Below are 22,360 nucleotides of genomic sequence, written 5' to 3'. Positions count from 1 at the left end.
TTAGTGGGGGGGGGGGGGGGGACATAAGGAACTGTTTCCCGGGCAAGTGCTTATGTAGCACCCTGTCCTAGAAGTCAAATGGATCATGCCTCATGGTCTACCCTGCAGAGGGGGCCTTGCACCTCGCCCCGAGAGCTAGAGGCCAAGCGGCCTCATGGACATGGGCACCCCACGGCCCCGGCCATGCTCATGATGAGGAGGAATCCTTATGAGCCGGAGCCCCCCTCATGAACGGGTTTCCCCCAACTGATCTATTTGTTAGATCAACTGAAAAATTACGCCACTTGCTCTGCACTTGCACAGAACAGACACGCGTAAATAGCCTACAGCCACGTAGGTACTACCGTACAGATTGTGAGTCTAGAGGGGGTTGTAGACCATATGATACGCATGAGAATGCACAATTCTAACATAGCCCGACTTCAGACGCCGTGCGACACTTGTGTATTACATACTAGGGTGTCTGGAGCATTTTTGTAACTTTTGAAATTCTGTGAGAAACGAATTGTGAACGAGATATGAAACTCGTCACGCTGACGAGTTAGGTGATACGCTTGGGGTCATCAGGTGTCGGTCATCTGTGATCGACAAAGAAAAGAATGTGATATAGGCACCTTGAAGTTATACTGAGCGTGCATGCAAAACCGTTTCTCTAACCACTCGGCCACGGGACATCCCCGGAAATGGTAAGGCAAAAAAGAAATGTATAGATATTACAGGGGGAAAAAGTCAATGCCCACTCGACAATCGTGGCCGCGTGAACATGTATTGCATTGCTAGACGGAAATGAGGCCTTGTAACGACTGATGTCGCTATGCCATTTCTGGCAACTTGGGAAAAATACGCGCCGTAGACGTAAAGCCTATAATCGGCTGGTTTTGATACCTTGTCTTTAATCACAATTTTCAGTGTGATGACGTCATCAAAGTACAAAACAATGACATGGTCTTGAAAGACAATTGTTCAAAGTACAACACCTCCGTCGTCGTCATTACATACTATGATCGGTTTGACAAAGTCAGCCTGCAAAATTTTGCAGCAGTCGAAGCAATGTGGTCTCCAACACAAAAAAGAGGGATATGGTGTGTGTCTGTGTGTCTGTTCTGTGTGTGTGTATAGGTGGGTTTATATACGAACGTAATTTCTACATGGACGAATATGTAATACAAAATTGAAGAAAAAAAGTAAAATAGCTAAGTATTTTGTTTCGTGATCTTGTGGGGTTCGAACCCGCAACCTCACGTCTCTGAGACGTCGCCTTTAACCACTCGGCCATACGTCTCGGCGAGAAAATATGAGGAACGTAAACTTATGCATGTGAAAGCTGAATCGGGAATCGTTTTGTCCACATTCCATTCTCATTTTCAGTTTTAAACTGCAAAATTGTCAACCTGATGATGAGATTTCAAAAAATACAAGAGACCCGCGGGTCACGCGCTCACCTGAGTATCGCAATTTCACCTTTCATGCATTCTTGCACACTCTTACCTGAGAACATTGGAAACTTTAGGTCTGCATATGGATCCCCCCCCCCCCCTCAACTCGGGGGGGGGGGGGGGGGGGGGGGCAGGCAGTCCTGGATCTGAATCTGCAATTAACAAACTTGGAACTAAAGTCATCAATGTACAAACTCATGGCATTAACTTTGCTTTATCATTTCTGGTTCTATAGCAGAAGATTTTACATATTCCTTAATGTGGGGGGGGGGGGGGTGGGCCCCCTAGTCCCCCCCCCCCCCCCCCCAAGAGGGACATGGTGCTCATTTGAAGGAATTGAGATTCTATCCCCCTAGGGATGCTACCTGCTAAGTTTGGTCAAAATTCATCTTGAGGTTTTCAAGAAGAAGATGAACATGTACAATTCAGGCTCCATTACAACTGTATTGTAGGACTTCTCCCCAGCCCTCTCCTGGGTCCTAAGGGGGGGGGGGGGCACTCCTGATTCCACCAACCCCATGAACAAACTTGAAACTACAGTCATCAATGTACTAACTCATAGTATCATCTAAGCCCTATCACTTCTGGTTCTAGAGAAGATTTTTAAAGGTTCCTTAATTTTAGGGGGTTTGGCCCCCTAGGGACCCCCCAGGTGGGCAATGGAGCCCATTTGAACAAATTGAGATCCTATCCCCCTAGGGATGCTACCTACCAAGTTTGGTGAAAATCAGACATGGCGATCTCAAAGTGAAGATGAAAATGTACAATTTAGGCCACATTAGGACCCCTCCCCACCCCCTCCCCTGGGTCCCAAGGGGGGCACCCCTGATTCCCCCATGAACAAACTTGAAACTACAGTCATCAATGTACTTACTCAGAGTATCATCTAAGCCCTATCACTTCTGGTTCTAGAGAAGATTTTTAAAGGTTCCTTAAGTTTAGGGGGTTTGGCCCCCTAGGGACCCCCCAGGTGGGCAATGGTGCCCATTTGAACAAATTGAGATCCTATCCCCCTAGGGATGCTACCTACCAAGTTTGGTGAAAATCAGACATGGCGATCTCAAAGTGAAGATGAAAATGTACAATTTAGGCCCCATTAGGACCCCTCCCCACCCCCTCCCCTGGGTCCCAAGGGGGGCACCCCTGATTCCCCCATGAACAAACTTGAAACTACAGTCATCAATGTACTTACTCAACGTATCAATTAAGCCCTATCACTTCTGGTTCTAGAGAAGAAGATTTTTAAAGATTCCTTAATTTTAGGGTGTTTGGGCCCCCCTGGGGCCCCCCCAGGTGGGCCATGGTGCCCATTTGAACAAATTGAGATCCTATCCCCCTAGGGATGCTACCTGCCAAGTTTGGTGAAAATCGGTCATGGGGTTCTCAAGAAGAAGATGAAAATGTAAAAAGTTTACGCACGACGGACGACGGACGACGCACGACGGACAACGCACGACGCACGACGGACGCCGGACGAAGAGCGATCGCAATAGCTCACTTGAGCCTTCGGCTCAGGTGAGCTAAAAATGCATGATTACTGAAGCTTATTGTCTCAGCTACAACATACTTAAGTTTCAGAGGAAATGAAGCAAAATCAGCTGAGATAAAGGTGCTTAAACGTTGTCAAGTCAATGCATGGTTTAAAAAAAAATCACCTCCCATAGACATAACGTAAACTTGTCCGATTTTGCATCTTTACCTTTAATCAAAATTTAAGGTATGATGACGTCATCAAATTTCAAAACCATGACTTGCACTTAAAAGGCAAATGTTCAAAGTACAACATATCTGAATTTGGGACAATATTGAGCTTAAACAACAGAGATACGAGCAAATGAATGTCAGAAACAGTACCTCAAAAAAATTAATTCCACTTTTTTGATTTCAGATGATGATATGATGACGTCATAATGTATTTAGGGAAATATTGATACTTGAAACGTTATTTTCAATTCATATGCTTTTGTAATATGCAATAAAAACATAGGGTCACCTGACATTTTAAAGAGCTATGGCGAAATAAACAAAGACATGTTTTTCGCTATATTTCCACATAGACGCGCACACGAAATTTCAACTTTGACGCCAGCGCATTCCTTTGTTATAGATCTAAATTGATCGGAAATCAATGGATATTGTTACTTAATGTATCAGGAATCCAAATCTGTCAAAAAATGTGCATTTTCATGTTGCTTACGCGCACTGCGCGCGGAAATGCGCGGACGGACGCGAACGCGCGGAACGCTTAAAATTGTCTGAAACTTCGAGATTTCCCATTGGGAAGTCGTTTTAAGCATTTAAAAACTTTGACGCGCGCTAATGCGCGCGTAATGATGTCCTAGGTAATTAGCATTAAAAAGTAAGATAGAGCGTGACCTGAACTTTATGTCCAACGAAAATGATACAGAAATGACCTTTAGTTATGAAGTTATGATCGATCATGTAACATGGTCCGAAAATCACAAAATGGCGCCTAGATGACGTCATAGATATGTTACTGTCATGAAAACCTTATTGTGGCTAGATATTGTCATGAGACATGTTGACTGAAAATGTCATGTTATTCCGTCATGTCAATGTTGAGATATTCACGACACAAAATGTGCCAGAAAGAAAGAAGAATAAAAAGAAAGAAAGAAAGATTTTGACAAACACAATAGGTGATACGCTAAAAGCGTATCACCTAATTATTTCATATGAAAGAGAATTACATCATTAAGACATATTTCAAATTTCATGGCGACATGATGTTTCTATCTTGAGAAATTCAACTTTGAAATCACAGCAATATCATCCCCTTTTTTTACGAGCACGCATGAAAATGTGACCCAAATCATGTTTGCAAACAACGCCGAAAAGCTGCATTCGCGTGTGGATCTCCAGCGATCAGACAATGAGCGTACAGCGGTTAGAAAATACACGTAACAAGCGCAGAAGCCACTCCCCCTATGTGTTGTCATACCCTGTGTGCGCTGCGTGCGTACGTACGTGCTTGGTATTCAGTTTACATTCCATTCACATGTATCGTATTGGGCGCCCTACAACACGTACGAACCCCGCGTATGTATGCAGGCGCAGCTAGCTAGCAGCAGCTAGGCGCTAGGCAGCAAGCTCCGGCCGGCCCCGCTGGTAAAATTCGGGGAGCCGAGCGGAGAGCATCGCGATGGTAGGCTAGGGCAGACGGCATGGCGAGCATGGTTCGAAGAAATATGCAGTCGATTGTCGAGAGCAGGTGCACGCAGCTCGCGTGAAATGTACAAGCTACAACCTCTACAGCCACAGGTTTGGAACTGATGCCACATTACCGCTATTCGTACATGTAAAAATGGCCAAATAAGAGTCTTCCAAAATCTTTTCCACGCCCTTTTTGTCGATCGTGTGTTCGTAAGATACACCGCTGCCGCTACCACCACAGTAAACATATACTAGTAGTTAAGGCCCATACTTCATTCGCAGTTGGCTAAGCGGACATGATTGTATTCACAACCGACTTCTCGGCTTAGTGCCAGTGACTCGAGCATTGCGAGTGCACTTTCGAAATATAAATGAACAACGATAAGATCATAACCAATCCACGAGTAAACTAATAATAGTAGACAGAAATTTAGTAGAGTCTGGTTGTTTTGCAAGACGTACGTGATTTGTGAGCGTGACTGTATCCGATATGTACAGTACAGAGTGCATGCTATGTGATGCGTGTTGTGGGAGCTATCGCAAGCGACAGCCCAGTTTCCTGCCTCGTGATATGCACATCATACACAACACATACGTACACACACACACACGTAGTGACACACACACACAGAGGTAGCTCTTTGCTGGCAGCATCTGGCGCGCACCGCATGCACGCGCGATCCATCCCCGCATACCGCAGAGGCCGTGTGGTTTTAGACGGCGATGCGTAATCAAATTTACATATATGCATTAGCCCCTTCGCGCGAAGTTACTATGGATTCTTGCATACGAAGCCCCGCCTAGAACGTTCGCTGTGACCAAAAAATTATTGCAAGGGGTATCTTCAAGGCGATATCCCCACACCTAGGCGTGGAGCTAGCAAAAAACTAGCGGCATCATCGGATTCAGCATGTCCTCAACTACTAGTATGTCTCAAGGCGATACAAATACCGAAGGAGACGCTGAGATATGGGGATAGATGTGCTTCTATCGATTTTTACATCAATTTAGCGTCGGATTCATGTACCGCCGTTCTGATAGGATATGGAGAAAAACTTCCTCTTTCATATGATACCAAATTTGTCAGGATTCGTTAATGGCATGGTCTGGGGATTTGGCAATAAAGGCGAAATTTGGCTCAAAAATGCTGGGTCAAAACAGCGTAGGCGCGCGGCTCCATTGCATTCTATGGGACTTGCGTGTTATAAGACAGGGGCGCATTTTGGTCGAGGGTTAGCAGTGCGCGATCAGACACCCTAGTAATACATATTATAAAATGGGTTCAAGAATGTAGCCAATTGGAAGCGCTGAAATGAGTCATGTGTGCGTGCATCAATTTCTCACTGACAATTAGTAACATGCACGGCCTGACGTCACAATGTTTACACTAGCAGTGCGCACTCAATCAGTTGTTACAAGTGCGTCGCGGGCTACTATACGCACTGTCAATCCTGTAAACAACAGTTACTTCTAGTTCAGGCTGCCGGCTGGCCTTTCGGTAATCACGTAGAAATGCACACCATGCATACCTACCGTTTGACCGAAAGATCGGTCTGTATCTGTCCGTCGGGGAATGTTCCGCGGAGACGTCTGGCTTCACGGATCCCCTCCGTATACAGACCGAAGTCAATGATTGCGGCTCCTGTGTGGAGCTGTCGCGCACAGATCAAACGTTACGATAAACCAAATTTCAGACAGCTTTTTTTCATTCAAACAAGTTTGACGTGACATGACACATTATGCAGCAATATTTGGGATAAATTTCTCACATTGTGCAATCGAAATACTCACATAAACTCGGTTATAACGCAAAAATTTTATCGATATCGCAACATCGCCGTTCGCAAGCAGTAAGTCGCCATTTTGAATCTGTAAGCCAATCATATGCGAGGTACGTGTTTTAGTAAAACAAACACGTAGAAACTACCTCGCATGTGATTGGCTAATATATTCATGGTGTATGTTTCTGCAGTTTGAACGTGACGACGCGACAGGCTGTGTTTTACGTTGAAAATTCTACTAAAATGTTGGATTATTCATTAATCTGGTGAGTGAAGTGTATTCTTAAAAAGCTTATTTAATTATACAAGCTTAAATTTGCCGACCTAGGGCCGTGAATTAGACGCAATCGAGAAGGGTGAGGTACCTCACCCAATTTTCCATAGAGACAGTGGTTAAGAACATCCACACAGCAATGGGTACTGATACCTTCCGTCTGTCTACGGAGGACAGCGTCAATGGCAAAATATAAAAGAGTCCTCCGGACAGACGGATCTTTCTGTCTAACCTACCATATACCTTTCCCTGAAATGATTTGTCAATGAAATTTCTTATGGCTATCAGACATGCTAAGATGGACTTTAGCAGACGGTTTCGGTACCACGATTTCATGGAATTTGAAAGCCAATTAAGGAAGGAAAGTTCACGCTGTACAAAATTCCAGATTCCAACTGAAAAGTGCAGCGATCGTGTCCAGGCCCCATGCGCAGTTCAGGGCATAGTCTACATCATACATGTACTCGTGAAATTGGTACATTAGCACGGTGGAGGGGCTTTCTTCCACGGTATAATACTGGTACTCCTGAATGCGGCCCCACCAAACGGCGTTTTCGCAAGATTGATACAGTGGCACGTGGCGGGGCTGATTTCCACAGCATAGTGCATCTTTCCTCCTCCCGTTTTTTTCTTTGGTCTTCAACTTTTTAGTCTTGGAGGGATTCCCTAATGTCCCTTGACTAATTTAACAGCCAATTTCAACCCTAAACCCTAACCTAACCTTGCTTGCTAACACACGGGTGCACGCGCACTGCAGTGGGGCCGATTCCACGATTTTGCCCAGTTCACGAGCAACATAATTCCGAACTCCGATTTCTCTCTTTATTTTGCCTTTTCAACTTTTCAAATTCCACGAAAATACTCTCACATGGTTCATTTGAGCACCTCCAACAGGTGCACAACATTTAATCAACACACGGCGAAGAAACCAGTAAGTTAGGTATGCATTTCTACATGATTACCAGCCTTTCTTGTGTGCATATGTGTGGCGTACGTATACTCTTAGTCTTATACGTACAGTGCTTTTGTGCGGGATTTCCGAGTGCGACGTGCGTAAATGTTTGGGACGAACATCTTCGGACATCTTGACTCTTGAGCGAGTGCTACATGTAACGGTTAGCTGACTGGTATTGACCCACAAAGGTACGTGAAAAATGCTGTTAGTTTTCGACCCATTTTATAAAACAAATGATGCACAGGATTATTTTGTGGCGTTAGTGGAGATGCAGCTCACTCTCGGGTATTTACAATGTAGTACAACATGCACTCGGCTTCGCCTCATGCATGTTTCAATTGTAAATACCCTCGAGTGCGCTACAGCTCCACTAACGCACTCTATCCTGTGCATCTCTAGTAGCAATATACATTATAAGATGGGTTCAAGAATGTAGCCAATAGGGAGCATGGAAATGAGTCACGTGTGCTTTGGTTATTCTAGTCCCATTGGCATTGCATTGCGTGTTAAATCCTATTGCCGATTGTCTGTGCGCGCGGCGGCTCCTTTGAATTGCATGCATACGCGCTGTCAATCCTGTAAACAACGTTACTTCTAATGCTAGTTCGGGCTGCCGGCCGGCCGGCCGGCCTTTCTTTCCTTGTGCATAACATGTGTGGCGTACGTATATAGACTCTACGTACAAATACATACAGTAAACATTTAGAACAACCGTTGTGGGACCGGACGCGTACATGGAGTCACTTTGAAGGGCAAATCCAACGATTTAGCAGGTTAATTCTCACACCGTTTTCAGAGTATGTTGTTTAGTAGACCTATATGAGGAGTCTATATCAAGTCTTTAAGGTAAAGGGTGCATATTCGTCTAGGCTCTATGTAAAATAAGTAAGTTTTCATGTGGGAACAAGTCAAGTGTCCGGAAACCCAACCCCCCATCATGTGCGGGATTTCCGAGTGCGACGTGCGTAAATGTTTGGGACGAACATCTTCGGACATCTTGACCCACAAAGGTACGTGAAAAATGCTGTTAGTTTTCGAATTTTCGACCCATTTTATAAAACAAATGATGCACAGGATTATTTTGTGGCGTTAGTGGAGATGCAGCTCACTCTAGGGTATTTACAATGTCGAGTGCGCTGGCTATCCTGTGCATCATTTGTATAGCAGCGACAGGGCTGTGTACAATTGCATTAACGTTAGCACGAATCGCGAGATTCAGTCAGACACAAAACGCAGTGCATGTCAAGAAAAAAATGGTAACTACCTGTGGTAGATGTCGTTGCGTCTCCCATTTTGATCCTTAAGCATACAATAACTTCAAGAAATTTGTTTCAACTGCAGTACGTAGCCTTCCAAAGACATAAGTTCGGTCTACTAGCACAATTGTAGTCCCAATGTTCCACGGAAAGAGAAAAATGGCGAAGCGGAAAAATTGGAGGGTGTATGTAGAGATGACGTCAAATGTAAGTACGCAGGTAGAATAAAGTTCGGTCCTCATTCACATGTTTTCCGATGAAAATGTGCCATACAAGATGGAAATGGTAATAATTGTATCATGAAATCTAGTTCATATGGAAATAGTTGTTGACTAAACAGTATAAACCATGGGTTTCTATCACGAATCGAAATTAATATCCTTCCGCATAATACACGACAAGCTAATTTACATAATAAGAACGCGCATGTGCTTCGTTGCCACTTCATTGTCTGTATCACGTGATGCCCCCTTGATTTATATAGGTTTTCCCATCCATTTTCGCACTTTTGTCATTCAATTTCAAAGATTTGTTATTCAATTTCGTCCCGAGAAACACGTGGAACGGAAATCCTAACTTCAATTTCGTCAATTGTCATCGTAATTCGTTTTTCGTCAAACATTTTCGAAGACATAGCATTTAGAATCGTCAATTCAAATTCATTCAAATTCATCCCTCCCGCTGACGGACCGCAGAATGTGAAGATCGTTCGTTTTTGTTCACGCAATTTCATGAATTTTATTCAAATTAGTCAGATGTTGTCGATTCTTTATTTTGATGGTGAACCAACTTTAAGCCGACATATTTTCACTTTCTCTCGTAAATTGTATCGTTACACGTTATTTCCTCACCATTTGCTCAGACAATACACACGAAAAACATGACTGCCAACCAAAATTGATTGAAGGATTTCCAAACGACAGTCAAAAGTCATAACCCAGGACCGTATGTGATCAGTGCCACCTTTTGAACTTTAACTCGTAATGTTCAGGTTTTCACATCATAATGCATGACGCAAACTTTAGATTTTGTACCCTGGAAAGCAGTAAATATAATTGTTATCCATTCTTTGACATTGATAAACGCGTTACAAGTCTTTAATCATGTTTGCCTAGAAATCGTTTGTCAGTGTTTTCGTTTGCGAGAGTGTGTATCAGTGTGTACTCGGATTGCTTGTGTGTGTGTGTCTGTATCATGGGCGTAAATCCCGGGGGGATGGGGGGACATATTCCCCCCCCCCCTGAAATGGAGGAGGGGGGATGGCCTGTACAATCATCCCCCCCCCCGAAATTTGAGGGGGGAAAATGGAGGAAGCAGAAATGTGCTTTTATCAATTTTAACATATTTTTATTGCATGACGTTCGTACGCCCGCCTCCAGAGAGGAAACAGAGCTGAACAGTATTCCATCTTGTAGGATATAATGTATACATAATATTCTCAAGCGCTCGCTCGCTTTGCTCGCTCGCGAAGGAAGTAATATCGACATAAAGTATGGTCCACAGACGTCAAATAGCATAGGCTTACATGTAAACATCCTATGACGCGAGCAACTTGGGACCATCTGCAAATTATGTACGAAAACAAACAAAAAAATAACAAAAACCATACCGCCATAATTGAACCTCCCCCCCCCCCCTCCATTTTCCTGAAACATTCCTGAAATGATGATGACTCTGATACATCTATGTATGGGCATACCCAGTGATGATCAGGGGAGTCGAATCTATCTCGGGGGGGGGGGGGGGGGGTCAAAGAGGCATTTGCCCCACCCCTGCGGAAGTGTTGGGGCAGACAAATCATTTGTCCCCATAGCAATTCCCGAGATGAGGACAAATCTCGAACTTTCTTTGTGGAAAATTGTCCAAATGTATACCGCCAGAACTAAGCACCAGATCGTTGAATTGCAATCATAAACATGCAAAAGCTCCGCTACTGGATCCCTCTCGATAGAATTTGAACACTTTTGAGATTGACGTATTTCCTAGTATTTTAACAAAGAGCGTGCAGCAGATCTTTCGCTTTACAAAAGCTCCCTCATAATGCAGAGGCGTCGATAGGGGGGGGGGTGGTACCCCATAAAAGTATTGGGGACAAACATATCATTTTGCTCCTCGTAACTCCACGAGATTTGGAAATGTTCTCATTATTTTGATAGAAAACTGTCTAAATATTTCATCCACAAATGGCTGAATTTCAATTCTGCAAAATAATACAAAATCTCCCTTGTGTAAGAGGGGGTTAGCCCTACCCCATGCCTCCTATACCCTCCCTGTTCAGTCTTAGATTAACATATTTTAAAATGTTTCTAAAGTTTGCACCAGGTCTGTTACTTCAGTTTAAAAAAAAAATGCAAAAGTTCCGTGGATGGAGAAATCTAGGTATGACCTTCCATTAACGGACGGTTCCCCCCCCCCCCGAAAAAAAACCAAAAATCCTGATGTTGTTGCCAGTAAATGCCAGCAGTTGCGCCCGTTGCGCCCGCCCCCTAATTTCCAAAGCGAAAAAATAGCTACAAACGGCAGTTTTTGGACAGTAAAAATGTCAAAATTTCTAAACTCGCTCGCTTCGCTTGCTCTCAATCATTATGCCATTTTCCTGATGTTGCTGCCAGTAATAACTGACAGCAGTTATGTTGCACCCATTGCGCCCCCCTCAATTTCAAAGGCGAAAAAAATATAGCTACAAACGGCAGTTTGTGTACTGTAAAATGTCAAAATTTTCAAGCTCGCTCGCTTCGCTCGCTCGCAGTTAATTGAAATACTATTCTCCCGATGGTGCTGCCAGTAATCGCCAGCAGTTGGGCCCGATGCACCCCCCTTAATTTCCAAAGCGAATAAGTAAAGCTACAAACGGCAGTTTTGTGGTTTTAGACTCAAAATTTTCAAGCTCCTTCGCTTCGCTCTCTCGCATTTAATCGTTATGCTACTCTCCTGATGTTGCTGCCAGTAATCGCCAGCAGTTGGGCCCGACGCGTCCCCCCTTAATTTCCAAAGCGAATAAGTACAGCTACAAACGACAGTTTTGTGGTTTTAGACTCAAAATTTTCAAGTTCCTTCGCGTCGCTCGCTCGCATTTAATCGTTATGCTACTCTCCTGATGTTGCTGCCAGTAACTGGCAGCAGTTATACGCTCGTTGCGCGCCCCCTTAATTTCTGAAGCAAAAAAAAAAAAAAAAAAAAAAAAAAAATATATATATATATATATATATATATATATATATATATATATATAGCTACAAACGGCAGTTTTGGGACTGTAACATGTCAAAATTTCAAGCTCTCTCGCTCCGCTGGCTCGCATTTAATCGTTATGCCATTTTCCTTAGGATTAATGAAGTGACATGGCAACGAATAACAGCACTACAGATTAACAGAGTGAAAAAGACTCAAAGAGGTAAAAGAGTAGTAAGGCAAAATAGAGATCAAACTGTGAAGTTGTTACACGAAAGAAAATTTGTGAATTCTGATATTTCATGTATGAATTTGAAATTTGCTATGTTAAATGCCAGATCGCTGAAGAACAAAACCGCTGAATTTGTAGATTATATTCTTGATCATGAATTAGACATTGTTGCTATTTGTGAAACATGGCTTACGCCTAATGATGCTGCTCCGATTGGTCAATTGACAGCACATGGTTTCACATTTAAGCACATTCCTAGAGTTGGCAAACGAGGAGGAGGAATAGCTGTGTTGTTTAAAAGTCAATTAGATGTCAGAATTGTAGATTCCCCAAATGTTACAACATTTGAAATGATTCAGATGACTCTGAATTATATGCAGAAATCGTTGCATTTCATCAATGTATATCGTCCACCCAGTTCAGTACAGTTTCAGATTTTCTTGGATGAGTTTTCTAATGTGCTCGATAGACAGCTTCTCTGCTCGTCTGACTTGTTGATTGCAGGTGATTTCAATGTACCTGTGGACTCATCAACTTCGAATTCGAAGTTGTCCTCTGAATTATTGTCAGCCTTTAATATGATTCAACATATTAATGAGCCAACTCATAATCGAGGCCATGTCTTTAGATCTGCTTATAACTCATAAAGGTAACACTGTACAACTTTGTAATACCGGTGTTGTGGAAGGTATATCAGGGGGGCATTTCATGAAGCATTTTGTCAGACAAAGTTGTCGGAAAAATTTGCTCTCAGCCAATCAGATGCAAGGATTTCTGTAGCTTGTAACAGTTTCTCAGAAAAATATCCGACCAAAACGCTTCATGAAATGCCCCCCAGATCATTCAGCAATAATGTGTGAATTGAACCTTCCTAAACGTTGTATCAAAAAAACATTTGTTGTGACACGGAATTTGAAATCTGTAAACCCACAAGAGTTTGTTGCTGATACTCATGTTAAGTCTCTTTTATCAGCTGAATCTCAAGTTAATAATGTTCATGATGAAGTGAATTTGTATAACACCTTACTCACTGCCACCCTTGATAAGTTGGCACCTGAGAAGCGAATCAAGGTCACCCACACCCCAATACGGAATGGTATACCCCAGAAATAGCTCAAGCAAAACTACTTCGTAGACAGTTAGAAAGGAAGTCAAGGTCCACAAAACTGGAGATTCACAAGCAGATGTATCATGCGCAAAGGCGATGTGTAAATGCCTTGATTAAAGATGCTAAGTTACAATATCATTCAAAAAAGGTTACGGATTGTGGGAAAGATACAAAGAAGTTGTACAAAGTTGCTTATGCTTTACTTTACCGAAAACAGCGATCTCCTTTGCCGGAACACCTCACTCATGGTGATCAAGTTGAGTTAGCCAATTGTTTTAATCAATATTTCATTGATAAAATTGTGGCAATCCAACGGAGTTTCCCAACTCGTTGTGAACAGCCAAATGACATTGTATGTGAAGTCAAGTCAGAATTGAGTGAGTTTCAGTCTGTCACTGTTAATGAGATAGAAAAGCTTATTAAGAACTCACCTAACAAATCATGTGAACTTGATCCAATCCCAACAGATTTGGTTAAGAAGTGTGGCAGAGTTTTAGCACCCGTTATCACAAGAATCATAAATGCTAGCCTGAGATTAGGTATAGTTCCACAGGTGTGTAAAAAAGCAGTTATTCATCCAACTTTGAAAAAAGCAGGCTTAGATCAGGAGTGTCTAAAAAATTACCGCCCAATTTCAAGTTTACCTTATTTAAGTAAATTGCTTGAAAAGGTTGTTTTCTCACAACTGACAATGTATCTGCAAGATAATGAATTGCTTGATTCATTTCAATCTGCGTACAAGCCTGGTCATAGTGTAGAAACACTGTTAGTCAACTTATCAGATATTGTGTTCAGAGAATTAGATAGTGGTAACATTACTGCTCTCATCATGCTTGATATGAGCTCAGCTTTTGACACAGTCGATCATGCTATTCTGATTCAACGACTGAGATATTTGGGCATCAAAGGAACTGTTCTTGATTGGTTTATATCGTACTTATGTGATCGATCTCATTAGGTCAGAATTGGTGATTCTACCTCTTGTAAAACTATGACAAAGTTTGGTGTACCTCAAGGTTCTGTTGGAGGCTCGCTGCTTTTTTCTCTGTATATGCAACCAATTAGTGAAGTATTTCGCAAGCATTGTATTAGTTATCATTGCTATGCGGATGATATACAACTATATTTGTCTTTTAAACCCACTGTGTCTTCATTGTCATCCGCCATTGCAAAACTCGAAGCATGTTTGCAAGACCTGAAAATCTGGCTTACATCCAATGGCCTTAAACTAAATGATGATAAATCTGAGTTTTTGTTATTGGGATCAAAGCATATGTTAAGCAAAGTTGATTATCAGTCATGTCATGTCAACATCGGTAGCACTTGCATTACTCCGTCGAAAACAGCCCGTAATTTAGGTGTCATATTTTGATCAGGAAATGTCATTTCGAAGTCATGTAACTCATATTCAGCGGAATGTTCGATATCAGTTGCGTAATTTAAGTTTCATAAGGAAATATTTGTCTAAATCTGCAGCTGAGATACTTATTCATGCTTTGATTTCTTCTCGGTTGGATTTTTCGAATTCATTGTTGTGTAATCTTTCAAAAAAAGATGTCACAAAACTTCAACGGTTGCAAAATTCTGCTGCCCGATTGTTAACTTTTACTAATAAGTTTGATTCCATGTCACCAGTTCTCCGTTCCTTACATTGGTTACCTGTAGAAAAAAGGATTATTTTCAAGATTCAATATACATAAGTAATTCTGTTCAAAAATACAATCCGACACGAAGGCTACGTTCATCATCAGAGGCATTCTTACTCCAAACACCCAGAGTAAAACATGGGTATGGTGATCGTGCTTTTTCCGTTATGGGACCAAAATTGTGGAATCAGTTACCTCTTCAGTTAAGGGAACTGTCATCGACAGAGTCATTCAAATCCAAACTTAAAACTTATCTGTTCCTTTCATACTGAGGACTGTAATTGCTGAATGTCATTAATATTGGATCAATATTGTATTTTTTTAATTGATATATGTTGTATTCTTTATTTGGTATATATTCGTTTTTGTTTACCATTTTCTTATTTGTTGAAATGTTTGAATATGTATATATGCATGTAAATATATGATATCTTTTCATTTTTGAAGCGCCATGAGCACTGAAAAGTGGACCTGTGCGCTATACAAGTAGCCACTATTATTATTATTATTATTATTTCCTGATGTTGCTGCCAGTAACTGACAGCAGTTGCACCCATTGCGCCCCCCCCCCCTCAATTTCAAAGGCGAAAAAAATAAACATGTATAGCTACAAACGGCAGTTTTTGTACTGTAAAATGTCAAAATTTTCAAGCTCGTTTGCATTTAATTGAAATGCTATTCTCCCGATGTTGTTGCCAGTAATTGCCCACAGTTGCACCCGGTGTGCCCCCTTAATTTCTAAAGCGAAAATGTATAGCTACAAACGGTACTCTCTAAAAAAAATCGAGTGAAAATTTTTTGGGACTTTAAAATGTCAAAATTTCCAAGCTCGCTCGCTTCGCTCGCTCGCATTTAATCGTTATGCTATTCTCCTGATGTTCATGCCAGTAATTGCCAGCAGTTGCGCCGGGTGCGCCCCCCCCCCCCTCTTAATATCCAAAGCGATAAAAAAAATATAGCTACAAACGGCAGTTTAATCGTTATGCCATTCTCTTGATGTTGTTACCAGTAATTGCTAGCACTTGCGCCCGTACTCCGGTGCGCCCCCTCCCCTCTTTCTTAATATCAAAAGCTAAAAAATATAGTTACAAACGACAGTTTGGGGACTGTAAAATGTCAAAATTTTCAAGCTCGCTCGCTTCGCTAGCTCGCATTTAATCGTTATGCCAATCTCCTGATGTTGCTGCCGGTAATTGCCAGCAGTTGAGCCCGGTGCGCAACCCTCTTAATTTCGAAGGCGAAAAAATTTAGCTACAAACGGCAGTTTTTGTACTGAAAAATGTAAAAATTTTCAACGCTCGCTCGCATCTAATTTTTATGCAATTCTCCTGATGTTGCTCCAAGTAATTTGTTGTTTCACACCGTCATTCTGAAAAAACTTACAATGTTGCTCAATGACTGCGCTGTGGAATCTATGACATATAGTCCATGGGCCAGGCCAGATATTGGTACCATCTGAGGTGGCAAAACCTTTTTGGTGTCATTTTGTTTGTCGGGCATAGATATGCTTATCAAGCTATGATAGCATTTCCAAATGAGTAGCTTAGTCATAGTAAATGAATTTTTAACCAATTTGGTCTCGCTGTTATATCCCTATACTTCTGAATCGAAACTAACCGCCATAAAGAGCACTGTCTTCTGTATGTTCCATAGAGCTGTAAAATGCAGCTCTATGGTATGTTCACAGGTGTTCTGTTGTAAACGCGGTGCGCTTAGTCTTTATTCAAAGCAGCGAAGGGAATATCCAAAGGTTATGATGTCCACAGCGCTTAGTCTTTATTCTAGACGACGAAGGGAATGTCCAAAGCACACGATACAGTGTAAATCCTTTTATCTAAAAACAACAACGACAATAAAAGCAATTCCTCGTGAATTTTACCGTATCTTTCAATTATTTATCATTTTCCGGCGAAAACGCTACGGTGAAAACGCTGATACCACGCCAATGTCGCTTTATTTCCCTCCAACAATGAAAGATAATGCAAAAACAATGTACCGGTACACTACAATACATTATAATAAATAACATTGTAAATGAACAGAGTGATTTTTGTTTAAAACTGATGTATTTGTTGATAGGGTGGTATAAAAACAGTATAGATAATCCCTTTTATGAGGAACTTTAGATATGATAACGGTACATTGGTCTAGATAAAGAACTAAGCGCACCGCGTGGCAGCTGTGGACATCATAACCCTTTGGATATTCCCTTCGCTGCCTTGAATAAAGACTAAGCGCACCGCGTTTACAACAGAAACCTGTGGACATACAGAAGGCAGTGCTCTTCTTTGTATAGCGGTTTAGTTTCGATTCAGAAGTATAGGGATATAAATACGAGACCAAATTGGTTAAAAATTCATTTATTATGACTAAGCTACTCATTTGGAAATGCTATCATAGCTTGATAAGCATATCTATGCCCGACAAACAAAATGACACCAAAAAGGTTGTGCCACCTCAGATGGTACCAACAACCCATTTTTCGGGTCTTGGCCCATGGACTAATATCGTTATGTGTTGTGCAGACTGACAGCGCACGCACACACGCGCACACACACATACACACGCAAGCACGCATCACACACCCTCAAAATTACTTTCCATCGAGGTGCCCCCTAATGTCTTGACCTACGGTACGCCACTGTGTGTGTGTGTGCGTGTGCGTGTACGTGCGTGTGTGTGTGTGTGTGTGTGTGTGTTGGGGGGGGGGGGGGGGCATCAAACTTCTCCACCCCATCCCTCCCAAGGCTGCGCCGGTCCAGTTAAGGGCTTGTAATCGTGGTGATGGTGACTATCGCCGATCATCCCCCCACTCCTCAGTATGGATTTACGCCGTTGGTAACTGTACAAGTGTTATGTCCGTATGAAGTGTACTTTTTGTTCAAACACCTTAAAGGTGCATGGTCCCCGTGTTTTAGTCAAATGCGTACGCGGGCGCACGGCGCAAGTTTCCTAGAGAGACCTATGCTATCGACTTCTCTTGGGCGCTTACGCTTTGGCCCACTTTCCCGAGTCCGAAGAAATCCGATCCACTGTGTCAGTGGTCCTATCACAGTTCGGCTCATGATTCGGCTCAGGGGGATGACAGCTTTAGCAAATTTCTTTTGTGATGTCATAATAAGAAGCACATATGCACGCACCCTGGCATTACTACAGACCATAGGCGCCGGAAGTGGGGGGGCAGGGGGGGCGGCCGCCCCCCCAATCCAAAAAGTGGGGGGGCAAAACGCATTTTTGCCCCCCCAAAAAGCCCCCCTCCAAAAAAAAAAAGAATGAATAAACAAATAAATAAAAATAGATGAAATAAGATAGATATGTATATAAATGAATAAACGCGAAAAAACATAGCTACAAACGGCAGTTTTTGGACTGTAAAATGTCAAAATTTCCAAACTCGCTCGCTCCGCTCGCTCGCATTCAATCGCTATGCCATTCTCCTGATGTTGCTGCCAGTAATTGCCAGCAGTTGTGCCTGGGTCGCCCCCCCCCCTTAATTTCCAAAGCGAAAAAAAAATATAGCTACAAACGGCAGTTTGGGGACTGTAAAATGTCAAAATTAATCGTCAAATTTATTCGTTATGCCATTTTCCTAACGTTGCAGCCAGTAATTGCCAGCAGTTGAGCCCGGTGCGCCTCCCCCTTAATTTCCAAAGCGAAAAATATAGCTACAACGGCAGTTTTTGTACTGTAGAATGTCAAAATTTTCAAGCTCGCTCGCTTCGCTTACTCGCATTGAATCATTATGCCATTCTCCTAATGTTGCTGCCAGTAATTGCCAGCAGTTGCGCCCGATGCGCCCCCCATTAATTTCCAAAGCGAAAGATACAGCTACAAACGCCAGTTTGGGGATTGTAGAATGTCAAAATTTTCAAGCTCGCTCGCTTCGCTCGCTCGCATTGAATGGTTATGCCATTCTCCTAATGTTGCTGCCAGTAATTGCCAGCAGTTGCGCCCGATGCGCCCCCATTAATTTCTAAAGCGAAAGATATAGCTACAAACGCCAGTTTGGGGACTGTAGAATGTCAAAATTTTCAAGCTCGCTCGCTTCGCTCGCTCGCATTGAATGGTTATGCCATTCTCCTAATGTTGCCGCCAGTAATTGCCAGCAGTTGCGCCCGATGCCCCCCCCCCCTTAATTTCCAAAGCGAAAGATATAGCTACAAACGGCAGTTTTTGGACTGTAAAATGCCAAAATTTTCAAGCTCTCTCGCTCCGCTCGCTCGCATTTTATTGTTATGCAATTCTCCTGATGTTGCTGACAGTATATAATTTGTCGTTTCACACCGTCATTTCATAATCCATGTAAGGAAAACTTACAATGTTGCTCAATGACTGCGTTGTTGAATGTATCAAATTCCGTAATGTATTGAAGACCCAGCATTATTGCGCACGCACACATGCACCAGCATACACACCGTCAAAATTACTTTTCCACAAGGTGCCCACCCCCAATGTTTCGACCCATCGTACGCCACTTTATACACACACACACACACACACACACACACACACACATATATATATATATATATATATATATATATATATGTGTGTGTGTGTGTGTGTGTGTGTGTATGTGTATATATTGTGTAACATATGTATGGTCTATCGTGAGCCCCCTCCAATATTTGCCCCCCCAATCCAAAACTGCTTCCGGCGCGCCTGCTACAGACTGCGTGATGCGCAGAGAAGACAACGATATGTGTGTGTGAATTGTGCGGAAAGCAATGTCATGAGACATGCTACATGTCAAGCTGTTCGCTGCACTTAAGCCCAAAATGTTATATTTGTCCTCCGTGTATCTCTAACGAATTACCATTTAACTTCATACTTGAAGATGATGATTTTCACAGAAAATTATTCTCCTTTTTTCAATACTCTAGCAGTGATATCTCATTTGAATCAGGCCTTAACTCCCACGTTTTTGAAGTGTTTGGCATGAATAGTGATGATAATGTCTCCATCAATAATCTAGAAAGTCCATGCAATTATTATTTCAATGACACTTTCAATCACAAATTTCTAAAATGTCAAAACGAGGCGGTGTTCTCTCTATTTCATTTGAATGCTCAGAGTTTGTCTGCAAAGCACGAATGTTTAGCCGACTATCTTAGTAGCCTTTGCCATAAATTTGCAGTTTATGCTTTCACTGAGACTTGGTTTAACTCGAATGTGTCCTCCCTTTACAATATGCCAGGTTATTCTTTGTTACATAGATCACGTGAAGGAAGAGGAGGAGGAGGGGTTTGTCTCTACGTGGAATCTAAATACGTGTTTAAGGAAAGAGATGATTTGGTGTTTTGCAACGAATATATACAGATACTTTATTTATTGAAATTGAGATGAAGCACGCAAAGAATGTTATAATTGATGTGGTGTACAGAGCTCCAAATTCGAACCCTAGTGATTTCAATGGTATACTAGAAAAGTCTTTGAAAGCTATTGCCATGGAAAACAAATTGTGTTACATTGTTGGTGATTTCAACTTCGACATACTTAAATACTCTGTTAGTTCATACAACAAGCGAATTCATTAGCGTAATGTATTCGCACGGTTTGTACCCACTTATCACTAAACCTACCCGGTTAACAGCGAGATCATAAACTTGTATTGACAACATATTTACCAACGTTGTTGACAAACCAACGACTCCAGGGATCCCTTTTTCTGATGTTTCTGACCGCTTACCAATTTTTCAATTTACAAAATTTGGCAAACAGCACCAACAACAGTACAGGCTTGATAGTCACGATCAAAAGCCACTTTATGAAAATTTTGATATGAAAGAGCTCTCTCGGGAATTATGCTCAGTCAATTGGTCTTTTATTGAAAATGGGAGTGATGTTAACTCCTCGTATGATATTTTTCTTGAGACTTTCACCAAGATTTGTGATAAACATGTTATTCAGCGTGCACCAATCAAGGAGACCAATAAATATGCTATAAGAAAGCCGTGGGTAACAAAAGGAATATTAAAGTAAATCAATAGAAGGCAAAAGTTATATTACAAACATATTCATGTTCCCTCACGTAACAATGAAGGTGTGTATAAACGATATAGAAACAAATTGAATATGATTCTACGCGAATCAAAACGACTTTATTATGCTAATTTGATTGAAAGAAATAGATCAAACCTTTATAAAACATGGAAAATTGTAAATGAGATTTTGGGGAGAAGTAGCAAATTTGTATTGCCACCTTTTATTGAACTTTGTGGTCAAAAAATTGAAAATCATAAAGAAATAGCAAATGCTTTCAACATGTATTTTGCAAATGTAGAAGTCTCAATCTCAGAAAACATTCAAAGCTGTCCGAAGCATTTTACAGATTATTTGAGCTCGAAAACATCAGTTTCCATTTTCTTCTGTCCTACCAATGAGTCGGAAATAGTTGAAATTGTGAAAGACATGAATTGTAAGATTTCATGTGGTCATGATGGTCTTAGTCCTAAATTTGTAAAACAAATCATGCATTATATTGCTCGTCCCCTGGCTTTTATATTTAATCAATCGCTATGCTCAGGTAAGGTCCCGGACCCCCTCAAACTTGCAAAGGTAATTCCTGTTTATAAGAAGAATAATACATTTTTGATAGAAAATTATAGACCAATTTCTCTTCTTCCAACTTTCTCCAAAATAATCGAACGCATTATATATAAACGATTGTATAAGTATTTGTCTGAAAATGACCTTCTCATAAAAGAACAATTTGGTTTTCGGCCCTCCTCTTCGACAGAATCAGCATTGTTACACACCTTGGAACCAGTCATTTTATCCCTCGAAAAGAAAGAAATTCCCTTGGCTATGTACATTGACCTGAGCAAAGCGTTTGACTCACTGGACCATGACATACTCTTGCACAAGCTAGATAGTCCATGGGCCAGGCCAGATATTGGTACCATCTGAGGTACCAATTCAGCGAAGGGAATATCCAAGGGTTATGATGTCCACAGCGCTTAGTCTAATATTCAAGACGGCGAAGGGAATATCCAAAGCTTATGATACAGTGTATATCCCTTTATCTAAAACAAAACAACAACAAAAAAGCAATTTCTCGTGAATTTTAGCGTCTTTTTCAATTATTTATCATTTTCCGGTGAAAACGCTGCGTTGAAAACGCTAATACCACGCCAATGTCGCTTTATTTTCATCCAACAGTGAAAGATTATGCAAAACAATGTACCGGTACACTACAATACATTATGATTAATAATGTTGTAAATGAACAGAGTGATTTTTGTTTAAAACTGATGTATTTGTTGAGAGGGTGGTATAAAAAGAGTATAGATAATCCCTTTTATTAGGAACTTTAGATATGATAACG

The 22,360-nt window shown here is 41.6% G+C and overlaps 1 protein-coding gene across 1 annotated transcript in view; it reads right to left on the bottom strand.

Annotated features, from left to right (window-relative positions):
* Positions 1 to 9,067, bottom strand: part of LOC139744322 (UDP-N-acetylglucosamine--peptide N-acetylglucosaminyltransferase 110 kDa subunit-like) — a 103,878-nt gene extending 94,811 nt beyond the window's left edge. The window contains exon 1 of the mRNA XM_071654764.1: positions 8,885 to 9,067. Coding sequence (XP_071510865.1) covers positions 8,885 to 8,912 — 28 coding nt within the window. The 5' untranslated portion in view covers positions 8,913 to 9,067. The remainder of the gene's footprint in view (positions 1 to 8,884) is intronic.
* Positions 9,068 to 22,360: the final 13,293 nt, after the last annotated feature.

Source organism: Diadema antillarum, unplaced genomic scaffold (assembly GCF_040938485.1).
Source record: "Diadema antillarum isolate AM-2024a unplaced genomic scaffold, OU_Dant_1.0 seq00001158_RagTag, whole genome shotgun sequence".
In the NCBI taxonomy this organism is placed as follows: Eukaryota; Metazoa; Echinodermata; class Echinoidea; order Diadematoida; family Diadematidae; genus Diadema; species Diadema antillarum.
The sequence above is the reverse complement of the archived record's forward strand: the minus strand, read 5'-3'. Positions and strand labels throughout refer to the sequence as shown.